Source organism: Oncorhynchus kisutch, unplaced genomic scaffold (assembly GCF_002021735.2).
Source record: "Oncorhynchus kisutch isolate 150728-3 unplaced genomic scaffold, Okis_V2 Okis04b-Okis11a_hom, whole genome shotgun sequence".
Classification (NCBI taxonomy): Eukaryota; Metazoa; Chordata; class Actinopteri; order Salmoniformes; family Salmonidae; genus Oncorhynchus; species Oncorhynchus kisutch.
This window is the reverse complement of record NW_022261981.1, coordinates 2,494,550-2,518,242: the sequence shown is the minus strand read 5'-3', so window position 1 is coordinate 2,518,242 and position 23,693 is coordinate 2,494,550. Positions and strand designations below refer to the sequence as shown.

Here is a 23,693-nt window from a genome sequence, read left to right as displayed (position 1 = left end):
TTATAATTCAGATATGCTCCGATACGGTACCAACCGTTAGCCAATCTTTGCAAGAACACAGATAAGCAAATACAAAAACACACAGCTGTATTTAGCCAACTAGGAAAACACTGGTCCGAAAATACACAGGGACTCACCTGAAAGGGTTCCCTTACACAAGAAGGAGCTGAAGTCTAGAAGATGGAGAGCAACACATAGCCTATAGTACTGTACAATGAGTGTGTGCGCTTAGCCCTGCTGTGTGATAACATGAACCAACAGAAGTAAACATTGTGTGAAGATCAGCTGACAGTTCCTTGTCATCAGGGTGTAGTTGGTCTATAGCCTATTTCAAAGTGGTAGAACAGGTTGGTTCTTGAGAAGGTAGAAGAGGCATTATTCAGACTGAATGCATGCAGGCCTCTTGCTCCGGATTGAACGCACCTGTTAACATACTACTAAATAGTAGCTACAAGATGTAATATCTTAAATTGATCACTTTTGTTGCAGAGAATTTTCCTGCACAGCAGGAAATGGAAACTTGTAGTGTATTCAAGGTACAAAAATGCTTCTAATTTGATAATTTCCAGTTTAAAATGTCTTATTTGATTTGCCCTAACCAAAAAAATGTAGTAGCAACCCTACAAAAATAAAAACAATAGACACATCAAATGTTATTTGTCACATACACATGGTTAGCAGATTTTTAATGCGAGTGTAGCGAAATGCTTGTGCTTCTAGTTCCGACCATGCAGTAATATCTAACAATTTGTCACGTTCGTCGTAAAGGATCGGACCAAGGTGCAGCATGAGTAGAGTTCCACAATTTTAATAAATCGAAACACTGAACAAAACAAACAACCAAACAAACGCTACTGATGTGCACTAAGGCAACTATACATAGACAAGATTCCACAACACAAATGAGGAAAATGGCTACCTAAATATGATCCCCAATCAGAGACAACGATAAACAGCTGTCTCTGATTGGGAACCATATCAGCCAACATAGACATACAAAAACCCCTAGACATTCAAAGACCCTAGACATACAAAAACTAGAGTACCCACCCTAGTCACACCCTGACCAAACCAAAATATAGACCCCTCGGACTGTGGCCCGTCGCCGGAGTTCCGGACTGTGGCCCGTCATTGGAGGTTCTGGACGGGAAACTGTCGCCGGAAGCTCTGGACTGTGAACTGTCGCCGGAAGCTCTGGACTGTGGAGGCGCACTGGAGGCCTGATGCGTGGGACCGGTACAGGTGGCACCGGCTGAAGACACACACCTCAGGGCGAGTGTGGGGAGAGGCACAGGACACACTGGATTGTGGAGGCCCACTGGAGGTCTGATGCGTGGTGTGCCGGCACTGGTAGTACCGGGCTGGGTGACACGGATCTCAGGGCGAGTGCGAGGAAGAGGCACAGGACGTACTGGACTGTGAAGGCGCACTGGAGGCCTGGAGCATAGAGCTGGCACAATGCGTCCTGGCTGGATGCTCACTTTAGCTCGATAAGTGGCGGGCGCTGGCACAGGACGCACTGGGCTGTGAAGACACCTTGGGGATATAGCGCGTAAATCCGGAACCATATCAGGCCAAAATAGACATACAAAAACCCATGACATACAAAGGCCCTAGACATACAATAACTAGAGTACCCACCCTAGTCACACCCTGACCTAACCAACATACATAGAAAAACAGAGATATCTAAGGTCAGGGCGTGACAATTTCACAACATCTACTTATACACACACAAGTGTAAAGGAATAACAAGAAATGTACATATAAATATATGGATGAGCGATGGCCGTGCGGCTTAGGCAAGATGCAGTAGATGGTATAGAGTACAGTATATACATATGAGATGAGTGTAGGGTAGGTAAACATTATATATAAAGTGGCATTATTTAAAGTGTGGCTAGTGATACATTTATTACATCCAATTATTAAATATTAAAGTGGCTAGAGATTGAGTTAGTATGTTGGCAACAGCCATTCAATGTTAGTGATGGCTGTTTAACAGTCTGATGGCCTTGAGATAGAAGCTGTTTTTCAGTCTCTCGGTCTCATCTTTGATGCAGCTGTTCTGACCTCGCCTTCTGGATGATAGCGGGGTGAACAGGCAGTGGCTCGGGTGGTTGTTATCCTTGATGATCTTTTTGGCCTTCCTGTGACATCGGGTGGTGTAGGTGTCCTGGAGGGCAGGTAGTTTGCCCCCGGTGATGCGTTGTGCAGACCTCACTACCCTCTGGAGAGCCTTGCGGTTGTGGGCGGAGCAGTTTCCGTACCAGGCGGTACTATCTTGGCTTTTTGCATTAGTTTCCCTAGTTTAGGTCTATGTGTGGATACATTAGTTTCTGTAGTTTAGGTCTATGTGTGGCAGCAGGATGCCATCTTAGCATAATAAACAGAGCAGTCTTCAATATAAACCTATATTGTTTCTATCTAAAACAAACCCCCCAGTAAGTATCCTATACTGCTGCAGTTACGGCGAGGGACGCCATTTTCTTTGGAGCTTGTGTTGCACTGATACGTTCCCAGGTTTTCAAGACACCCTGGTTGGAGGATTCCTAGATTTCCTGTGTATTCCCTCCTGATTTCAGGAATCTTCCAACCGGAATTTCTGGAAAACCTGGGAATTTTGGGAAAGTTTAAAGGAATTTTCCAACCCTAGGATATACACTATTCCAGAGAATTATTCCAAATGTACCTCTCCTACCTTCCTGAGGAAACCTCTGGTGTATGGATTGTCCTCTAAGCAATAAGGACCGAGGGGGGTGTGGTATATGGCCAATATAACACGGCTAAGGGCTGTTCTTACGCACAACACAACGCTGAGTGCCTGGATACAGTCCTTAGCCGTGGTGGGAGCTGGTTCGGGTCCCAGTATTGACTTGGTGGGAGATCTGTTGACGTGTGTGTGTTTGGGGGGGTTGAGAAGATGGAAAGAAGCGAACGAGAGAGATGAAGAGAATAGACAAACCAGGGAAGAGAGGAGGATGGTAGGAGATATGTCCTGGGATAGTCCCCATTACTTGACGAGAGGAGGATGGTAGGAGATATGTCCTGGGCTAGTCCCCATGACTTGAAGAGAGGAGGATGTAGGAGATATGTCCTGGGCTAGTCCCCATGACTTGAAGAGAGGAGGATGGTAGGAGATATGTCCTGGGCTAGTCCCCATTACTTGAAGAGGGGAGGATGGTAGGAGATTGTTGTTATGGGTGTAAGATGGCACAGTGATGCCATCTGGTGGTAAATGTTAATTACTGCAACTCCAGTGTTTACCGGTGTGCTTGAGATACCCGAATGTAATGTACTGAACAAGACTGGTTACTCGCATCAATGCCTCTGTCTCGACATTAACATTCAAACAGATATGTCCTCGACCTAGCCCCCATGACTTGAAGAAAAGAGGGTGGTAGGAGATATGTCCTGGGCTAGCCAGCATAACTTCAGAGACAGGCGCTGCAATGGACAGAATGTCAGAGATGTGCCTTTCTGTCTTTTGAGAGCCATCCTGTGTTACAGAATAAGTGCCTGCTCAAGGGCATAACGGTAGTAGGTCCAGGTCTCCAGGTCGCAGTTGTAAATGAGAACTTGTTCAACTAGCCTACCTGATTAAATAAAGGTGAAATAAAATAAATAAATAAAAGTAGACACCAGCAGCTCTTCAGTAGCCAATTCAGTCCCAACCTTTTCATCTCCTCTATACCCTCCTGCAGGGCTACACACAGCCCCAACACACAGCCCCTATTATCCAATCATGTAGGCTGCTCTGACCGAGGAAGTCACTAACAGGGTGAGAAGACAGAAGGCTTGAGACCCACAAAACATCTTGTCATCTAATCTCTGTCTACAACATGTTGGCTACACTCTTATGATAAATCGTTCTATACAGAACCAATAGGTTCTAGAACCCCAATGAGACCTTGTTTCTGGATGATGGAACTGCAGAATAGAACAGTTAAATAAAGGTTACATTTTCAAGAACAAAAGTAGCTGTACTCTTATAGCCTAGATTTATATATCAAATCGTTTGTTTCTTTAGCGCCACAGTTTGTTCACTATCATTATCATCCCAAAATGGTTAAATGTTCTATCCTATAGGCTCCTACTACATACCAGGCCTCTTTCATTAGTCTAGGAACGAAGCTATACTAAATATCTCCACTCAAGATTAGAATCGAATGAGAGAACTGCCCCCACTTTATGGGGGTACAGTTTAATCAGGTGAAGGTTCTTGTAGGAAATTAAAACTGATTAGCCTGGCTCGTTCTCGTTCACGAACAGACGGGGATTACCAAAGCCCCTCTTACTATTGTAAAGCATACGTCAGCAAAATAAAAAGACTATCCACCCATTTCTAGAGCGGATAAATACAGCCCAGACATAGCCTACTACAACACCTCACCCAGGCTACACCAGACGTATCCTAGTCCTAAATGTGAATACCGCAGGTAATTCCACGTATTGTTTACGATTCATCTCCGCTGCATGTGGAGTGTGAGTGTGGACACCTAGAAATATGTTGACTGAGTCACTGCTGCCACATTCCAGGAGAGGAGGACTGTCCGGGCTGCCTCTCTTCTGATAAGCATCCTATGGTATTCTGTACAAGTCAAGATGGCGGTGTCGGCAACGGAAAAAGACGCAATAGTGAGTATTAACATTTTCAGGAAAACAGCGGTTTGCTTGGAATTGGTTGTTTTCTGTGTCTGCACGTAAAACGGTTAAGCGTGTCATTTGTGGAGAGCTATAATTAATGTCATCATGAAGTTTCTATGATTGTGGGGAGTAATATGGCAATAGGCTGTCCGTGCATTCCCAAACACAGCCGGAGTCGACCTCTGATGTGGGGCGCGGAACAAATTCACTATGATTCTGCATGATAAAATGTATCTGTGTGGTGCTCACCTAGGTCGTTTGACCGATACGTGCTACTATAGAAGGCAGCGGTGCATTACTTCTCGTTATCACTGTACATGTGGGCTGTCTATGTGCGAGTTGTGGTAATGACCGATCGTTCTCACAGTCTTACGCGCTCTAGTCTACAACATGACAGATGTTTTGACAGCCATGGGTTTCCCCACCTTTTCATTGTTGAATAGCTGCATGAGGACCATTCCGTCGGCGTTTTCAACCGCAGAGAAGCCATCTAGAGCAATAAGCAGCCTTTTAAAACGCTAGGCTACTCCGCCCATTGAGTAGGCTACTTTCATTTAGGCTGTACCTGATCAATACGTTGTGTTTTTTCACTTCCCCTTTGTCTCTGGTGGTTTTGAAGAATACTGAAGATGACCATCACAACGATTCGTTCGGGAACCCCGGGCTTATCTCTCCGGATAGGGAGGACATTGCACGGCTTCTGGTGGGACTATTCATCCTGAAACACCCACGTTAATCAATATATAGGCCTGGATTATATCAATATGTAATCCGTTAAAAAATAATTACCACATCTCCTACCCTGGAGGATGGGGGGGCTACAACCTTTTTCTTTGTCTACATTATGTGTTGTGATGATGATTTAAATGTGATGATTTAAAATAAAATGTTGTCTCTCAATCGTAGAAGGTGCCATTCAGCGGCCGCATCAGAGGTGGTATGAGGCCGGGGAAGAAGGTCATTGTCATGGGCATTGTTGATCTGGAGCCAGACAGGTAGGCTAAGACTATAACCTCCACTCATTAGGTCTTAGCTCTGGTCCAGGGAGATATAACCTCCACTCATTAGGTCTTAGCTCTGGTCCAGGGAGATATAACCTCCACTCATTAGGTCTTAGCTCTGGTCCAGGGAGATATAACCGCCACTCATTAGGTCTTAGCTCTGGTCCAGGGAGATATAACCTCCACTCATTAGGTCTTAGCTCTGGTCCAGGGAGATATAACCTCCACTCATTAGGTCTTAGCTCTGGTCCAGGGAGATATAACCTCCACTCATTAGGTCTTAGCTCTGGTCCAGGGAGATATAACCTCCACTCATTAGGTCTTAGCTCTGGTCCAGGGAGATATAACCTCCACTCATTAGGTCTTAGCTCTGGTCCAGGGAGATATAACCTCCACTCATTAGGTCTTAGCTCTGGTCCAGGGAGATATAACCTCCACTCATTAGGTCTTAGCTCTGGTCCAGGGCGATATAACCTCCACTCATTAGGTCTTAGCTCTGGTCCATGTCGTTACGTGCAGCTGGCTGATGCTGAGCCTTCAACTTATTCTTGAAGAAGAGAAGTGCCCTGGACTAGAGCTAACTAGGTCTATTTTTCAACTGCACCCTGGCTTATCTGATTGTCATTACCAACTTCTTATCTTTCATATAGTGCTTTTTCATTAGATTCTAAGTCCCATTCCATTTTAGGTAGAGTTCTGATTCTGTAAGACTGTAGCCTATAGAATGAATTGTTGTAGGCCTGTGTATTACATGTTTATTGGTGAATGCTGTGTTTTCGATGTTATGTCTGCTGAAGAATGTGATTCTAGCCTAATAAGGAGAGAAAACATGTATTGTAAAAGACAGAATCGAACACAGGCTCAGAAAGGAAAAAGATCAAAGAATAGTTTATTATTAGCAGCATGGCAGAAGGCAACGAAACGGCCTGGGGAGGTGAAGAGGAGAAATGGAGAACTGTGTTGAGAAAGGTTGGCTTTTTCATAATGCAAGGCAGGGTGTTCACCTCCAGTCAGGCCAGGCTGAGACAGAGCTGGTCCGTCTCCCGAATGGCACCCTATTCCCTATGTAGGCCACTAGGGCTACATTGGCCCTCATCAAACGTAGTGTACTACAAAGGGGATAGTGTTCCAGTTGGGAAACGGTGCTTGTTGAGACATTTTAGGGTGTGTCCTTTATAGGCCTCAATAGAAACTAATGGTCAGTTTAAAAACACATTTAGTGACATCAGTTTTAAATGCCTGTTCTAAAGTTCATGGAGATGTCAACATGCTGCTCCTCCAGATGCAGAACATAATGACAACAGTTATGTGGTGTTTCTCCTACACAGACTCCTCGTCCCTATAGGCCCTCCACCATGTCCCCTACAGCACCACGTCCCTATAGGACCTCCACTATGTCCCCTACAGCACCACGTCCCTATAGGCCCTCCACTATGTCCCCTACAGCACCATGTCCCTATAGGCCCTCCACCATGTCCCCTACAGCACCACGTCCCTATAGGACCTCCACTATGTCCCCTACAGCACCACGTCCCTATAGGCCCTCCACTATGTCCCTATAGGCCCTCCACCATGTCCCCTACAGCACCACGTCCCTATAGGCCCTCCACTATGTCCCCTACAGCACCATGTCCTTATAGGCCCTCCACTATGTCCCCTACAGCACCACGTCCCTATAGGACCTCCACTATGTCCCCTACAGCACCACGTCCCTATAGGCCCTACTCTTGTCCCTATAGGACCTCCACTATGTCCCCTACAGCACCACGTCCCTATAGGACCTCCACTATGTCCCCTACAGCACCACGTCCCTATAGGCCCTCCACTATGTCCCCTACAGCACCACGTCCCTATAGGCCCTCCACTATGTCCCCTACAGCACCACGTCCCTATAGGCCCTCCACCATGTCCCCTACAGCACCACGTCCCTATAGGACCTCCACTATGTCCCCTACAGCACCACGTCCCTATAGGCCCTCCACTATGTCCCCTACAGCACCACGTCCCTACAAGACCTCCACTATGTCCCCTACAGCACCACGTCCCTATAGGCCCTCCACCATGTCCCCTACAGCACCACGTCCCTATAGGACCTCCACTATGTCCCCTACAGCACCATGTCCCTATAGGCCCTCCACTATGTCCCCTACAGCACCACGTCCCTATAGGACCTCCACTATGTCCCCTACAGCACCACGTCCCTATAGGACCTCCACTATGTACCCTACAGCACCACGTCCGTATAGGCCCTACTCTTTGTCCCTATAGGACCTCCACTATGTCCCCTACAGCACCATGTCCCTATAGGCCCTCCACTATGTCCCCTACAGCACCACGTCCCTATAGGACCTCCACTATGTCCCTATAGGCCCTCCACTATGTCCCCTACAGCACCATGTCCCTATAGACCCTCCACAATGTCCCCTACAGCACCACGTCCCTACAGGACCTCCACTATGTACCCTACAGCACCACGTCCGTATAGGCCCTCCACTATGTCCCCTACAGCACCATGTCCCTATAGGACCTCCACTATGTCCCCTACAGCACCACGTCCCTATAGGCCCTACTCTTTGTCCCTATAGGACCTCCACTATGTCCCCTACAGCACCATGTCCCTATAGGCCCTCCACTATGTCCCCTACAGCACCACGTCCCTATAGGCCCTACTCTTTGTCCCTATAGGACCTCCACTATGTCCCCTACAGCACCACGTCCCTATAGGCCCTCCACTATGTCCCCTACAGCACCACGTCCCTATAGGCCCTCCACTATGTCCCCTACAGCACCACGTCCCTATAGGCCCTCCACCATGTCCCCTACAGCACCACGTCCCTATAGGACCTCCACTATGTCCCCTACAGCACCACGTCCCTATAGGCCCTCCACTATGTCCCCTACAGCACCACATCCCTACAAGACCTCCACTATGTCCCCTACAGCACCACGTCCCTATAGGCCCTCCACCATGTCCCCTACAGCACCACGTCCCTATAGGATCTCCACTATGTCCCCTACAGCACCATGTCCCTATAGGCCCTCCACTATGTCCCCTACAGCACCACGTCCCTATAGGACCTCCACTATGTCCCCTATAGCACCACATCCGTATAGGCCCTACTCTTTGTCCCTATAGGACCTCCACTATGTCCCCTACAGCACCATGTCCCTATAGGCCCTCCACTATGTCCCCTACAGCACCACGTCCCTATAGGACCTCCACTATGTCCCTATAGGCCCTCCACTATGTCCCCTACAGCACCATGTCCCTATAGACCCTCCACAATGTCCCCTACAGCACCACGTCCCTACAGGACCTCCACTATGTACCCTACAGCACCACGTCCCTATAGGCCCTCCACTATGTCCCCTACAGCACCACGTCCCTATAGGCCCTACTCTTTGTCCCTATAGAACCTCCACTATGTCCCCTACAGCACCATGTCCCTATAGGCCCTCCACTATGTCCCCTACAGCACCACGTCCCTATAGGACCTCCACTATGTCCCTATAGGCCCTCCACTATGTCCCTATAGGCCCTCCACTATGTCCCCTACAGCACCACATCCCTATAAGCCCTCCACTATGTCCCCTACAGGCTATCCTAGGGCTCCCACTAAGGGACAGGCTATCCTAGGGCTCCCACTAAGGGACAGGCTATCCTAGGGCTCCCACTAAGGGACAGGCTATCCTAGGGCTCCCACTAAGGGACAGGCTATCCTAGGGCTCCCACTAAGGACAGGTTATCCTAGGGCTCCCACTAAGGGACAGGTTACATAGTGAAACCACTAAGGGACAGGTTACCTAGGGCTCCCACTAAGGGACGGGCTATCCTAGGGCTCCCACTTAAGGACAGGTTACCTAGGGCTCCCACTAAAGGACAGGTTACCTAGGGCTCCCACTAAGGGACAGGTTACCTAGGGCTCCCACTAAGGGACAGGTTACCTAGGGCTCCCACTAAGGGACAGGTTACCTAGGGCTCCCACTAAGGGACAGGTTAACTAGGGTAAAAGGGATATTGTTAAACCAGCACAGAGACACCTATTTATTTTTTCTTCTCTCTGTTTCTTTCCGTCTCAGCTTTGACGTCAGCCTGACTTGCGGCCGCGGCACAGAGAAGGAGGAGCCACAGCCGGATGTGGCCCTGAAACTCAGTGCTCGATTCGCTGAGCGCCAGTTTCTGCGTAACTCCCGCGTCTCGGGAAAATGGAGCGAGGAGGAGAAGTCTATCGACTACTTCCCCTTCATCCCTGACCAGCCCTTCAGGGTACCTGTTACACTGATCCTAACACTGATCCTAACACCTAACCTGACCAGCCCTTCAGGGTACCTGTTACACTGATCCTAACACCTAACCTGACCAGCCCTTCAGGGTACCTGTTACACTGATCCTAACACTGATCCTAACACCTAACCTGACCAGCCCTTCAGGGTAACTGTTACACTGATCCTAACACCTAACCTGACCAGCCCTTCAGGTTACCTGTTACACTGATCCTAACACCTAACCTGACCAGCCCTTCAGGGTACCTGTTACACTTATCCTAACACCTAACCTGACCAGCCCTTCAGGGTACCTGTTACACTTATCCTAACACCTAACCTGACCAGCCCTTCAGGGTACCTGTTAAACTTATCCAAACACTAATCCTAACCTCTAATCTTAACCCCTAACCCTAATCTCTAATCCTAACCTCTAATCCTAACCTCTAATCCTAACCCTTAATCCATAACCCTAACTGTAACAGGCCTTCAAGATACCATAACAATCCACTCTCTTTTTAAATTCTAACCCCTAACCCGACCATCCCTTCAGGGTACCAAGAACACTTCACGTTCTTATCCAACCTTTCCCAAATGGCACCGCATCCCCTTTCTAGTAGACTTCCTTTGACCAGAGCCCTATGGGACCACAGTTAACTAGGGTCTTAACTTCATGATAATTGGCCTTCCACCCTTATGTCTATCTCATACACTCCCTCGCTCTACCATTCTCTGACTTCTCTTTAGTGGCTGTGATATGATTCAGTACAGACGTTATGTAGTTGACCAGGGACTTGTTCTTCATCTGTGTCTCTATATATCGTTACATGCAGTGCATTCGGAGAGTATTCAGACCCTTTTCCACATTTTGTTACGTTACAGCCTTATTCTAAAATGGATTTAAATAGTTTTTTCAGTGATAAGGAACACACATTGTTCCTTGTTGTGGTTTATTGTAAAGCAGGTTGCTCCAGTCACACATTGTTCCTTGTTGTGGTTTATTGTAAAGCAGGTTGCTCCAGTCACACATTGTTCCTTGTTGTGGTTTATTGTAAAGCAGGTTGCTCCAGTCACACATTGTTCCTTGTTGTGGTTTATTGTAAAGCAGGTTGCTCCAGTCACACATTGTTCCTTGTTGTGGTTTATTGTAAAGCAGGTTGCTCCAGTCACACATTGTTCCTTGTTGTGGTTTATTGTAAAGCAGGTTGCTCCAGTCACACATTGTTCCTTGTTGTGGTTTATTGTAAAGCAGGTTGCTCCAGTCACACATTGTTCCTTGTTGTGGTTTATTGTAAAGCAGGTTTCTCCAGTCACACATTGTTCCTTGTTGTGGTTTATTGTAAAGCAGGTTGCTCCAGTCACACATTGTTCCTTGTTGTGGTTTATTGTAAAGCAGGTTGCTCCAGTCACACATTGTTCCTTGTTGTGGTTTATTGTAAAGCAGGTTGCTCCAGTCACACATTGTTCCTTGTTGTGGTTTATTGTAAAGCAGGTTGCTCCAGTCACACATTGTTCCTTGTTGTGGTTTATTGTAAAGCAGGTTGCTCCAGTCACACATTTGTCAGAGGATGTGGTTTAGAGATGTGATAAGTTATGCAAAACTAACAAGCTCTCTTTCATTTGGAGAAAGAACCACATGGCCACATAATGTGACTTTGTTTAGAAATGGGGTGTTTTATTCTGTTCTCTCTCTCTCTCTCTCTACCTCCTCTCTCTCTCTCTCCTCTCTCTTCTCTCTCTCCAGATGGAGATCCACTGCGAACACACGCGCTTCCGGATATTTGTGGACGGAAATCCGCTCTTTGACTTTTTTCACAAAGTGAAATCTTTGCCGTCCATCGATACAGTGAGGATAGAAGGGGGTCTACAGATCACCAAGCTAGGTTAACCAACCCAGCTGCTATGCCAGTGTGTGACACAACAAGAACTCAATACAGGTGAACACACACACCTGTTACTACAATACCCACAATGCAACACTGCAGCGACAGTGGGCCTAGCGCTTTGGAAAGGCCTCGCCCATCCCGGTTTGGTTCTGCCGTCACTCCTCTTCTTCTTTCCCCTTTATCTTGTCACGTCTCAACCAAGATCTGACGTTATTGTGACCTTCCTAATTGTTGGTTGAATGGTTGCAATGCAACGCAGCTCTGTGTGTCTTTGTTCTGAAAGAATTCCTTTGTTTTCTTCCTCAGTTCTGTGTGTGTCAGGGATCTCACAATATAAACGCCTGCTCATGGTTACCAAGCATCCTATGGGGATTTTGCTGAGAGAGGGGGCCCCATTCCAAATGTAATAGTGCACTGCTTTTTGGGGCACTATTGGGCACTAAGAGTGCTATTTGGGACACAGCCGTAAAGCACTCCAAAGTATTTGCTTTCATGAGGTTTCTCAGGAATCAACACTATTTATCACATATAACATCATCACTGCAAATGAGGGTTATCTCGTGGGGTTGACAAGCTCAGTATTATGGGAGCTTCCATTTTTGCACTCTCTCCCGGTTCTTGAATTGGGTTTTATTGGTTGGTTGGTTGGTTGTCATGGTTATTGGCATCCTAACTCAATGACCTACATACAGAGGTTGCATTCTAAATTGCATTCTATTCCCTATATAGGGATCAGGGCCCATTGGGCTCTGGCCAAATGTAGTGCACTACGTAGGGAATAGGGTGCCATTTGGAAAGGGAAATGAGGATTATATTGTGGAGTCTCGGCAAGATGTACCGTAGCAGCTTTTTGATTGAAATGTCTTGTAACTGTATGCAATGTATTAATGGTGGTTCTTACTCACAGTTTCAGTTGATTGCAACCATTCTCCTCCTGTAGATATAGATATTGCACCGACATAGAGCTATGTGGTAGTGAATAGAATGTATCGTTCATTTGGAGCTTTGTTTACATTGCTTATTTAACAGTGATGAATGATTGGTTCGTTTTAAAGGGGTAGTTCACCACAAAATCCAAGTTTATCAGATGTGTTTTATACCTCAACTGTTCTGTGTGGAGCTAATAAACTGGAATTAGAGGTGCCAATCTTTCCTATTCCTTTGGGTTCTAGATGAGAACTGTAGGTTTCTCCAAAGGCTCACAGCAGAGTCTAGACAACACAACACGTGGTGTGGAATATGGACTCAGGTGGTGTTTCTAGGTTTGAAAACATCCTAGCCTCCTATCTTGGAGTGAACTATCCCTTTAAGGAGTTTGCTTAACTGGACTCTGACTTGTAAATGAAGAAAAACCCCATAGTGAAAACAACACCCAGCGATGGCCAGCCTAAACAACCATTCCACAAAACCTCGCTATCACAGACCAGATTATTACTGTATATGCAAATGGTGGATTCTCTTCCACACTTGAGCATTTTTTAAACCAGGATCGTATTCATTAGGGAACACCGAAGTGAAATGTTTTGCCCAAAATAAAAAACAGTTGACCCGAAACTGTAACCGGTACCTCTTGAAGTTTACAGACTGTTCCGTTAGCTAGCGGTTATGGATCAGCGGTTGATTGTTTTGAAGAATAGGAAGGCTGAATGGTGTTATGAATGTACAGCAGCCATGTTTTTCTATGGTAGCATACCAGCTGGGCACAGACGTCAGTTCAACATCTAGTTTTGATTTAAATTTGGTTGAGTTGTCAATGAACGTGAATTCAACGTGACTTCAACGTGAAATCAACAAAGAATTCCACCATGTTATTGGATTTAGGTTAAACGTTGGGTGAAAAGAAGATCCTTTTGTTGATGACTTTTTGCAAATCCAATCAGTTTTCCACATTGATTCAACGTCATCACAAATACTTTTTTGGTTGTTGAAATGATGTGGAAACAACATTGATTCAACCAATTTCCGCATCTGAAATGGCACCTTAGCACCTTTTTATTCTAGGAGTGTATCTACCTGGAACCAGAATGGGTGTTAACCTGGAACCAGAATGGGTGGTAGCCTGGAACCAGAATGGGTTATTTTATGGGGACAGCAGAAGAACCCTTTTGGGCGTTACCTGGAACCAGAATGGGTGTTACCTGGAACCAGAATGGGTGTTTACCTGGAACCAGAATGGGTGTTTACCTGGAACCAGAATGGGTGTTTACCTGGAACCAGAATGGATGTTTACCTGGAACCAGAATGGGTGTTTTTAATTTTTAAATTTTTAAATTTCACCTTTATTTAACCAGGTAGGCTAGTTGAGAACAAGTTCTCATTTGCAACTGCGACCTGGCCAAGATAAAGCATAGCAGTGTGAGCAGACAACACAGAGTTACACATGGAGTAAACAATTAACAAGTCAATAACACAGTAGAAAAAAAGGGGTGTCTATATACATTGTGTGCAAAAGGCATGAGGAGGTAGGCGAATAATTACAATTTTGCAGATTAACACTGGAGTGATAAATGATCAGATGGTCATGTACAGGTAGAGATATTGGTGAGCAGAAAAGTAAATAAATAAAAACAGTATGGGGATGAGGTAGGTGAAAATGGGTGGCTATTTACCAATAGACTAGGTACAGCTGCAGCGATCGGTTAGCTGCTCAGATAGCAGATGTTTGAAGTTGGTGAGGGAGATAAAAGTCTCCAACTTCAGCGATTTAAAAAAAATATTTTATTTTATTTTTTTGTTTATTATTTATTTAAAAAAAAATTTGGCAGCAGAGTACTGGAACGAAAGGCGGCCAAATGAGGTGTTGGCTTTAGGGATGATCAGTGAGATACACCTGCTGGAGCGCGTGCTACGGATGGGTGTTGCCATCGTGACCAGTGAACTGAGATAAGGCGGAGCTTTACCTAGCATGGACTTGTAGATGACCTGGAGCCAGTGGGTCTGGCGACGAATATGTAGCGAGGGCCAGCCGACTAGAGCATACAAGTCGCAGTGGCGGGTGGTATAAGGTGCTTTAGTGACAAAACGGATGGCACTGTGATAAACTGCATCCAGTTTGCTGAGTAGAGTGTTGGAAGCAATTTTGTAGATGACATCGCCGAAGTCGAGGATCGGTAGGATAGTCAGTTTTACTGTTACCTGGAACCAGAATGGGTTCGTTCTCCTATGGGGACAGCAGAAGAGCCCTTTTGGAATGCTTTTTTTTCTAAGAGTGTGTTACCTATTTAGTGCACTACTTTGGACCAGTGCCCACCACTTCATCAACACACAGAGCTACTACTGTTCACCAATAACTGTCATATGACTCAGTGGTTTAGTGGAGCATCCTATGACTCAGTGGTTTAGTGGAGCATCATATGACTCAGTGGTTTAGTGGAGCATCCTATGACTCAGTGGTTTAGTGGAGCATCATATGACTCAGTGGTTTAGTGGAGCATCATATGACTCAGTGGTTTAGTGGAGCATCATATGACTCAGTGGTTTAGTGGAGCATCATATGACTCAGTGGTTTAGTGGAGCATCATATGACTCAGTGGTTTAGTGGAGGGTAAATTCACGTGATCGCAGCTTTACACACCTTTTGTATTCTGCGTAAGCATTTACTCACCTATTGCAGAAAAAATATTTTAAAATATATACAGCGTTACTTTACTCACCACAAACAGGGATCAGAGTTCACTCACCGATTTGTTAATTACCACTACATCACTGATATGCCTCTAACAACACACTGCCCCATGTCTATGGCCCACTGCATCGCTCTGCCTCTCGACCCCTCTCTCTCTCTCTATGGACCCACTGCATCTCTGTCTCTCTCTGTCTCTCTCTCTCTCTCTCTCTCTCTCTCTCTCTCTCTCTCTCTCTCTCTCTCTCTCTCTCTCTCTCTCTCTCTCTCTCTCTCTCTCTCTCTCTCTCTCTCTCTCTCTCTCTCTCTCTCTCTCTCTCTCTCTCTCTCAATTCAATTCAATTCAATTCAATTCAATTCAAGGGCTTTATTGGCATGGGAAATATGTGTTAACATTGCCAAAGCAAGTGAGGTAGATAATATAATATATAAATCGCTCTGTCTATATATCTCTCTCTCTCTATGGCCCACTGCATCTCTCTATCTATCTCTCGCTCTCTCAAAACTGAGCCAGGAGAGCAAGAATGGGGCACACGGACATCACATGGTGCCAAGGGGAGCTATTGTGCTCCATCAAAGCGCTCTATTGTCTCTTACTGGGCTTAGTTGTTGGATCTCTCCTTCTCTATATTGACTCTTACTGGGCTTAGTTGTTGGATCTCTCCTTTTCTATATTGTCTGTCTCTTACTGGGCTTAGTTGATGGATCTCTCCTTCTCTATATTGTCTCTTACTGGGCTTAGTTGATGGATCTCTCCTTCTCTAAATTTTCTCTTACTGGGCTTAGTTGTTGGATCTCTCCTTCTCTATATTGTCTCTTACTGGGCTTAATTGTTGGATCTCTCCTTCTCTATATTGTCTCTTACTGGGCTTAGTTGTTGGATCTCTCCTTCTCTATATTGTCTGTCTCTTACTGGGGTCCCTTCCTTGGTTTAACCCTCCCTGTAAGATGCTTCAAATGGTCCCTTCCTTGGTTTACCCCTGTAAGATGCTTCAAATGGTCCCTTCCTTGGATTACCCCTGTAAGATGCTTCAAATGGTCCCTTCCTTGGTTTAACCCTGTAAGATGCTTCAAATGGTCCCTTCCTTGGTTTAACCCTCCCTGTAAGATGCTTCAAGTGGTCCCTTCCTTGGTTTAACCCTCCCTGTAAGATGCTTCAAATGGACCCTTCCTTGGTTTACCCCTGTAAGATGCTTCAAATGGTCCCTTCCTTGGTTTACCCCTGTAAGATGCTTCAAATGGTCCCTTCCTTGGATTACCCCTGTAAGATGCTTCAAATGGACCCTTCCTTGGTTTAACCCTCCCTGTAAGATGCTTCAAATGGTCCCTTTCTTGGTTTAACCCTCCCTGTAAGATGCTTCAAATGGACCCTTCCTTGGTTTAACCCTCCCTGTAAGATGCTTCAAATGGACCCTTCCTTGGATTACCACTGTAAGATGCTTCAAATGGACCCTTCCTTGGTTTAACCCTCCCTGTAAGATGCTTCAAATGGACCCTTCCTTGGTTTAACCCTCCCTGTAAGATGCTTCAAATGGACCCTTCCTTGGTTTAACCCTCCCTGTAAGATGCTTCAAATGGACCCTTCCTTGGATTACCACTGTAAGATGCTTCAAATGGACCCTTCCTTGGTTTAACCCTCCCTGTAAGATGCTTCAAATGGACCCTTCCTTGGTTTAACCCTCCCTGTAAGATGCTTCAAATGGTCCCTTCCTTGGATTACCCCTGTAAGATGCTTCAAATGGACCCTTCCTTGGTTTAACCCTCCCTGTAAGATGCTTCAAATGGACCCTTCCTTGGTTTACCCCTGTAAGATGCTTCAAATGGACCCTTCCTTGGATTACCCCTGTAAGATGCTTCAAATGGACCCTTCCTTGGTTTAACCCCCCCTGTAAGATGCTTCAAATGGTCCCTTCCTTGGTTTACCCCTGTAAGATGCTTCAAATGGACCCTTCCTTGGATTACCCCTGTAAGATGCTTCAAATGGACCCTTCCTTGGTTTAACCCTCCCTGTAAGATGCTTCAAATGGACCCTTCCTTGGTTTAACCCTCCCTGTAAGATGCTTCAAATGGACCCTTCCTTGGTTTAACCCTCCCTGTAAGATGCTTCAAATGGACCCTTCCTTGGTTTAACCCTCCCTGTAAGATGCTTCAAATGGACCCTTCCTTTGATTACCCCTGTAAGATGCTTCAAATGGTCCCTTCCTTGGTTTAACCCTCCCTGTAAGATGCTTCAAATGGACCCTTCCTTGGTTTAACCCTCCCTGTAAGATGCTTCAAATGGACCCTTCCTTGGTTTAACCCTCCCTGTAAGATGCTTCAAATGGACCCTTCCTTGGTTTAACCCTCCCTGTAAGATGCTTCAAATGGACCCTTCCTTTGATTACCCCTGTAAGATGCTTCAAATGGTCCCTTCCTTGGTTTAACCCTCCCTGTAAGATGCTTCAAATGGACCCTTCCTTGGTTTTGCCAAGATAGGCCACTGCACTGACTGAACCCTGAACAGTGCATCACATTCAGCATGGGGGGATAGTGAGTGGTTGGTAATGAATGTGTGTGTGCTATATGAGACGTTCGGTCTCTGAACATCATTACAGTAGGCAATCCATTACAAGATTCTGTGGGATGCAGAATTGTTCAGTGGGCTACATATGCACAGGTCTGTCTTTTCTGTGAGAGAACAATAACGTCCTCCACTCTGTCTTTTTCTCCTGGATGGTCACGCAGGGTTTTCCTGAGGTACTAAGATAGAGAACTCTTTTTTTTATTTTTGGCATGACAGGCACTCATTTCCATAAGGAAACTACAGTAGGCTATTAGGAAGGCAATACAGAGGACAGAGAGAGAGAGTTTGTATGAACCAGCCCAATGCACTGACCTCAACAGTATTGTATCCTTAATGTTGTGTTAGGCTGAGTGTGTTTCGGGGGGCTGATTTCATTGTCGGTGCTGATCTGGCTGTAGTGAGTTGAAAACATCCCTCGTGAAACTACAACTTCTGGCTGTAGGAGTGGGAAAACATCCCTAGTGAAACTACTTAATTTTAAATACAAACAAATATCCAGTTGCCCCATGGGAAAATAAGTAGGCCTATATGATTCACATTGGAAATCCTTAAGAGACCTAATAACCTAATAATACATCTATGTATAAAAGACCAAATTGTGGTTAAAACCAGGAGGCAGAATAAAAGATGTGTTCTATTCTTAATAATGTCATACATGTCACTCTAGCGTCTCACCTGTCACTCTAGCATCTCGCCTGTGGTTCAGCCTGTCAGTTGTGGTCTAGGGGTCAACTTGAGAGGTCACTCACTCCCGTGGTGCTGTATATCCAGGAAGAACGTGGGGAGGGAGATAGCACAAACACTTCCTGATTGACAACATGGGGCGGGGGCTTATTCTGGAGGGGCACAACAACATTTACATAGAAATATATTGTGTAGAACAGTCATGACTGTCTAATGTGAAATAGGGAATGGTAACCAGTCTATACTTCATATCTCTATCTGCAACAGCCTAGTAAATGGTGCCTCCTTTAAATTTGTATTTTACCTTTATTTAACTAGGCAAGTCAGGCAAGAACAAATTCTTATTTTCAATGACACCTAGGAACAGTGGGTTAACTGGTCTAGGAACAGTGGGTTAACTGGTCTAGGAACAGTGGGTTAACTGGTCTAGGAACAGTGGGTTAACTGGTCTAGGAACAGTGGGTTAACTGGTCTAGGAACAGTGGGTTAACTGGTCTAGGAACAGTGGGTTAACTGCCTGTTCAGGGGAAGAACGACAGATTTGTACCTTGTCAGCTCGGGGATATGACCTTGCAACCTTTCGGTTACTCGTCCAACGCTCTAACCACTAGGCTACCCTGCCACCCACTACTGACTAAGCCCCAAGAAAGGCTTGTTTTGTAACTTTGTGTCTCATGATCCTAACTCCTCTAATAGGACTGACATTCAAGCAAACATGCAGTACAGAAAAAACATTACATTTTTACCAAAAAAAACTGCATGAATACTGATGAATCAATCAATGCAGATTGGAAGAAATCAGGTTTGGATTTGATTGAAATGAGTTACTGTTATTGGATTTGAACGAGATGGTGTATTGCTGGAACACAGGAGCTAGTAGGACTTTTCCACAATGTGAAATACCTGCAGTGCGTGTTTGATTGAACTCGGCCCTTGGGGCTACAGCTGCAGCCTGCCACAACACAAATACCATTCAACCCACTCTGACCTACAATGGCCTCGGAAAAACAGCAGAAAATAAGACTTTTGGTTTGAACTGAATGTCGTTGCTCCCCGATTGTAATCTGATGTTAACATGCCTTCCCATTTTCTACATATTTTGAGCATGGCCTTGGTTTTTACATGACAAAATGTGTCTATGTGCTTTATAGGCAAAGCATTTCGGTACACCTGTGTTGTTGACAAACCTGGGTTTAAATAATATTTGATATAATTTCAAATACTTTATCTGAGCTTGACTGGCACAATGGAACCAATAGAATAGTCACAAGGGCTGCAAGCCCCGCCCATCAGGCACTCCAGGCATACTAGACGAGAGCAAACTGAATGTTTTTGAAAAATTTCAAGTAGTAATTGAACCCCGGTTTGGTTGTAGAATACAAGTACTATCTGAGCATATTGTATATCTGAGAAGCCAAGATTATAGGTTTTCCTAGTTTTTGTTTTTAGACTTTACAAAACATGTGCGATGTCTTTTTGTTCTTTCTACCAGTGGTGTTATAGCCTAGTGAAGCATTAAACTGCTGTTGGAAGGAAAAGACCCGAGTCAATGGTTATGTACCAAATGGTACCCTATTCCTTACAAGTGACACTTCTTTTGACCAGAGCTCTATGGGCCCTGGTTCAAAGTAGTGCACTACGGTACTTAGGGAATAGGGTGTCATTTGGGATGCAGTAATTATTATTGCTTTTTTGGAAAAGCAAACTGTAGTTATTATGGAGTGTCATATGTAGGTTAGGTTGTGCTGTTGTTGATGTTGTACTATAGGGTTTCCCTTTTCATTTATCAAGAACAAGACAATTTTCATATTTTTTTTAAAACAGTGCCTGTATTAAATATTAAAAGATGAATGCTTTTGAATTACAAGACTATCTATAAAGTTAGGTTTGACCAAGTTGTTCTCTCACCAATTGACATCAGATGAGGATTTAGGATGAGAAGTTTGACCAAACCCAGTTGTTTAGTGTGAAGTGTAAAAGAAGCCTGTCTGCTACAACATGTAAAGGGGTTGTTTCTGTCTGACGTAGCTAGTGTTGTCTGACTGACTGACTCAGGAAAGAAGATCCCTGGTTAACAGGTCCATTCTCTATTCTGGGTTTTCAACAGAGGATTCTGCATATAACCAGTCCCATAGGAGCAATACAACTCTTTGTCTGTGTCCCAAAGGGCAATCTATTCCTTTATATAGAGCACTACTTTCAACTGGTCAAATGTAGCGCACTATGTAGGGAATAGTGTTATTTGGGACACGCAGACTTATTAGACTCTATTTCCTAACTGAATGAAACCAAGTTGAGTCATTCATGGAGAATTGTAACATTTTGCATTAGAGCATGTTTTGTTTGTGTTCATTAAAGGAGTAATTCCCTAGTTGTGCGCTCTTCCTCTTCAGACATTTTCATTTCTCTTGCTTCTGTTAAAACGACTACTTTTGTAGACCAATAAATGTGTCATCTTGGAATGTACCGGTGCTCAATGTGTTTCATTCTGACAGGGCTGAACCACAGTATGGAGCTCTTGACAACGAGCCATCAGGAAAACAAGGGAGTCTGTGTCCTGCCCCTGCCAAGCTGAGAGAGGGAGGAGGAAAGGAAGGAGATTGTGTGTGTGCATAAAATACGTATGGGAGAGCGAGAGGGTGTGTGTGTGTGTGTGTGTGTGTGTGTGTGTGTGTGTGTGTGTGTGTGTGTGCAGTCTGTGTGCATGTGTCTGAAACAGAGTGCGAGAGAGAGAGAGAGAGATGAAGGGATGGAGACAGTGTGAGAATGAGAGATAAGGTAGAGTCCGCTGGTTTGACATTTGACGTCTTGCCTGACAGACACAAATGCCTTTGTCACAGTCACTGAATGATTACAGACAGGAAGTTATGCAGTTATGTGGAGGAGCAGTGGAATGGGTTAAAGAAGCAATCATCAATAACAGAGTGGTTACCCAACCACTTTTTTGGCAATACACATTGATGGATGGAGCTGCAGAAATGTAACCACTCTCAAATACATAGACCGAGCTATGGATGTAAGGACTGACCATCCATGATATCAAAATGAAAGGACTGACCATCCATGATATCAAAATGAAAGGACTGACCATCCATGATATCAAAATGAAAGGACTGACCATCCATGATATCAAAATGAAAGGACTGACCATCGATATCATCAGTATTTCAGTTGACTGTTTTGATTTACAATTGCATTGTTTACAAACAATTGAGTGAAACTAGCTGATTAGGTTCTGATGGGTTCTGACAGACGAACTAATAAGCTCATTTAGAAGTTCTATTCTTCAAGAATCAATGGGTATTATAATTCATTTAAAAGTCCAACATGGGCTGTACCAATCACAGATTGCCCCTTTCAAACTGCTTTCCTCAGCCTGGGATGCCTCGGGGAAAAACTAAGGGGATGTGTCTGACTTACAAACTGATATTTAAAAGACAAAATTGTTAAAATGAGGGAAAGGTTAGGGGTTAAGGTTGGAGTTAAGGTAAGGGTCTGTTTTTGTTTCGTCGGGCTGTCAATGGAATGCTCAGCACGACTCTCGTGATGGTTTGTTTATGCTCTGTACCGCCACCTGGTGTTTCTTTACCAAACTGTTACCACTGGAATGTAAGTCTATGTACTGTTCCATAGTAACATTATTATCACATTCCTATTAATAAGATGTAGCACCTTTTTTATCTACTTAAAATTATATTTATTTATTTTTTATGATTTCAAGATGTCTGTTTATAGACATTATTTTGTAGCGGTAGGTAGCCTAGTGGTTAAGAGTGTTGGGCCAGTAACCAAAAGGTCACTGGTTTGAATCCCTGTACAAACATCTGTTGATGTGCCCTTGAGCAAGGCACTTAACCCTAATTGTCACTGAAACAGTGTCTGCTTCATAATGTAGAAACATCAGCTGTTATATGGCTTGACTGATTTTATGATATCCATTGGTAACAATGTGATGTAATCCTAAAAGATTATAGAGACGATCTGACATGATTGTACGTTACACAGTAATCTAATCTGGTTGGAGTGATTGCTCAACCTAATCTGAGTCCCATGAGCACAAATAGCCAGATAGAGTTCTGAGGCTCAGTCAATGACTGTGTATTGCTACCATAGCAGGCTCCAGATTTGTGGATGTCAATATTGAATGTGGACTGACTGTGGCGGACTCCCAAATGGCACCCTATTACCTATATAGTGCACTACCTTTGACCAGCTGTGGTCAAAATTAGTGCACTACATAGGGATAAGGGTGCTATTTGGGATGCAAAATGAGTGTGTAGTTATAACAAGGAATAAATGACTTGTGGAGCCAAGTCTCATTTGCTGGGAGCTGAGGGCACCTTCAAGAACATAGATGTGTTTAAATGTATTTTCTCTCTCCAGCTGAGCGACGCCAGATGACCGGAAAAGGACCCTCATCTCTCTGAGACGTTGACCGTGACAATGTGTCAGTCAGACACATTAAAGGACAAATAGCTTATTCTATGTGGGTGTCGTTGAGTTCACTTAGCCTACAGAGGCCATGCATAGCAGTTCTTAATGGAAGAACAATCTCACTGAATGGATTGGATTCTTATAACCCATGATAATAATATTTATAACTCTGTATCTTTCTGCCTGTCTGTCTGCCTCTGTCTGCCTGCCTGCCTGCCTGCCTGTGCCTGCCTTTGACTTTCTCTGCCAGTCTGTGTGTCTGCCTGTCTGTCTGTCTCTTTCTTTCTTTCTCTCTCTATCTCCCTCTCAACTTGAATTACAATATTTCTCATGTTCAGCTGAATAAAATAGATGCAGCATGAGCGTCCTTCAATCACAGTCCAGTAGTTGATAGGTGCACTTGTCTAGGTGTGTCTGTGAGAACAGCACAGCTGGTGTAGGCTATAACCTATGTTAACATTATTACAGTATGAACAAAGGATATGTGGCAATTCCATGTGAGCAGCGATGTGTTCATCACAGGTGTATACTCTACACCTACATGCCATGCCAGGAAAGTATAGTTACCTACGCACTTTACCCAGAAGACCTCA

At 44.8% G+C, this 23,693-nt stretch overlaps 1 protein-coding gene across 2 annotated transcripts; it reads left to right on the top strand.

Annotated features, from left to right (window-relative positions):
• Nucleotides 1-4,319: 4,319 nt before the first annotated feature.
• On the top strand, nucleotides 4,320-12,944 carry LOC116352767 (galectin-related protein-like). Of its 2 annotated transcripts, XM_031813192.1 has the most exons (6): nucleotides 4,320-4,439; nucleotides 4,540-4,638; nucleotides 5,267-5,350; nucleotides 5,554-5,642; nucleotides 9,729-9,915; nucleotides 11,656-12,944. In XM_031813192.1, the coding sequence occupies exons 2-6, from the start codon at nucleotides 4,606-4,608 to the stop codon at nucleotides 11,797-11,799; spliced, it is 537 nt and encodes a 178-aa protein (XP_031669052.1). In that variant the 5' UTR covers nucleotides 4,320-4,439; nucleotides 4,540-4,605; the 3' UTR covers nucleotides 11,800-12,944. The 2 variants fall into 2 exon arrangements, with proteins under 2 accessions (XP_031669052.1, XP_031669051.1); XM_031813191.1 differs by having other exon boundaries at nucleotides 4,341-4,638.
• Nucleotides 12,945-23,693: the final 10,749 nt, after the last annotated feature.

Bases quoted from the DNA above. Each gene is read 5' to 3' on its own strand.
- LOC116352767 (XM_031813192.1), top strand. From the start codon at position 4,606: ATGGCGGTGTCGGCAACGGAAAAAGACGCAATA. The intron at 4,639-5,266 runs GTGAGTATTAAC...GTGGTTTTGAAG, and splicing joins CAACGGAAAAAGACGCAATA to AATACTGAAGATGACCATCA. The intron at 5,643-9,728 runs GTAGGCTAAGAC...TTTCCGTCTCAG, and splicing joins GTTGATCTGGAGCCAGACAG to CTTTGACGTCAGCCTGACTT.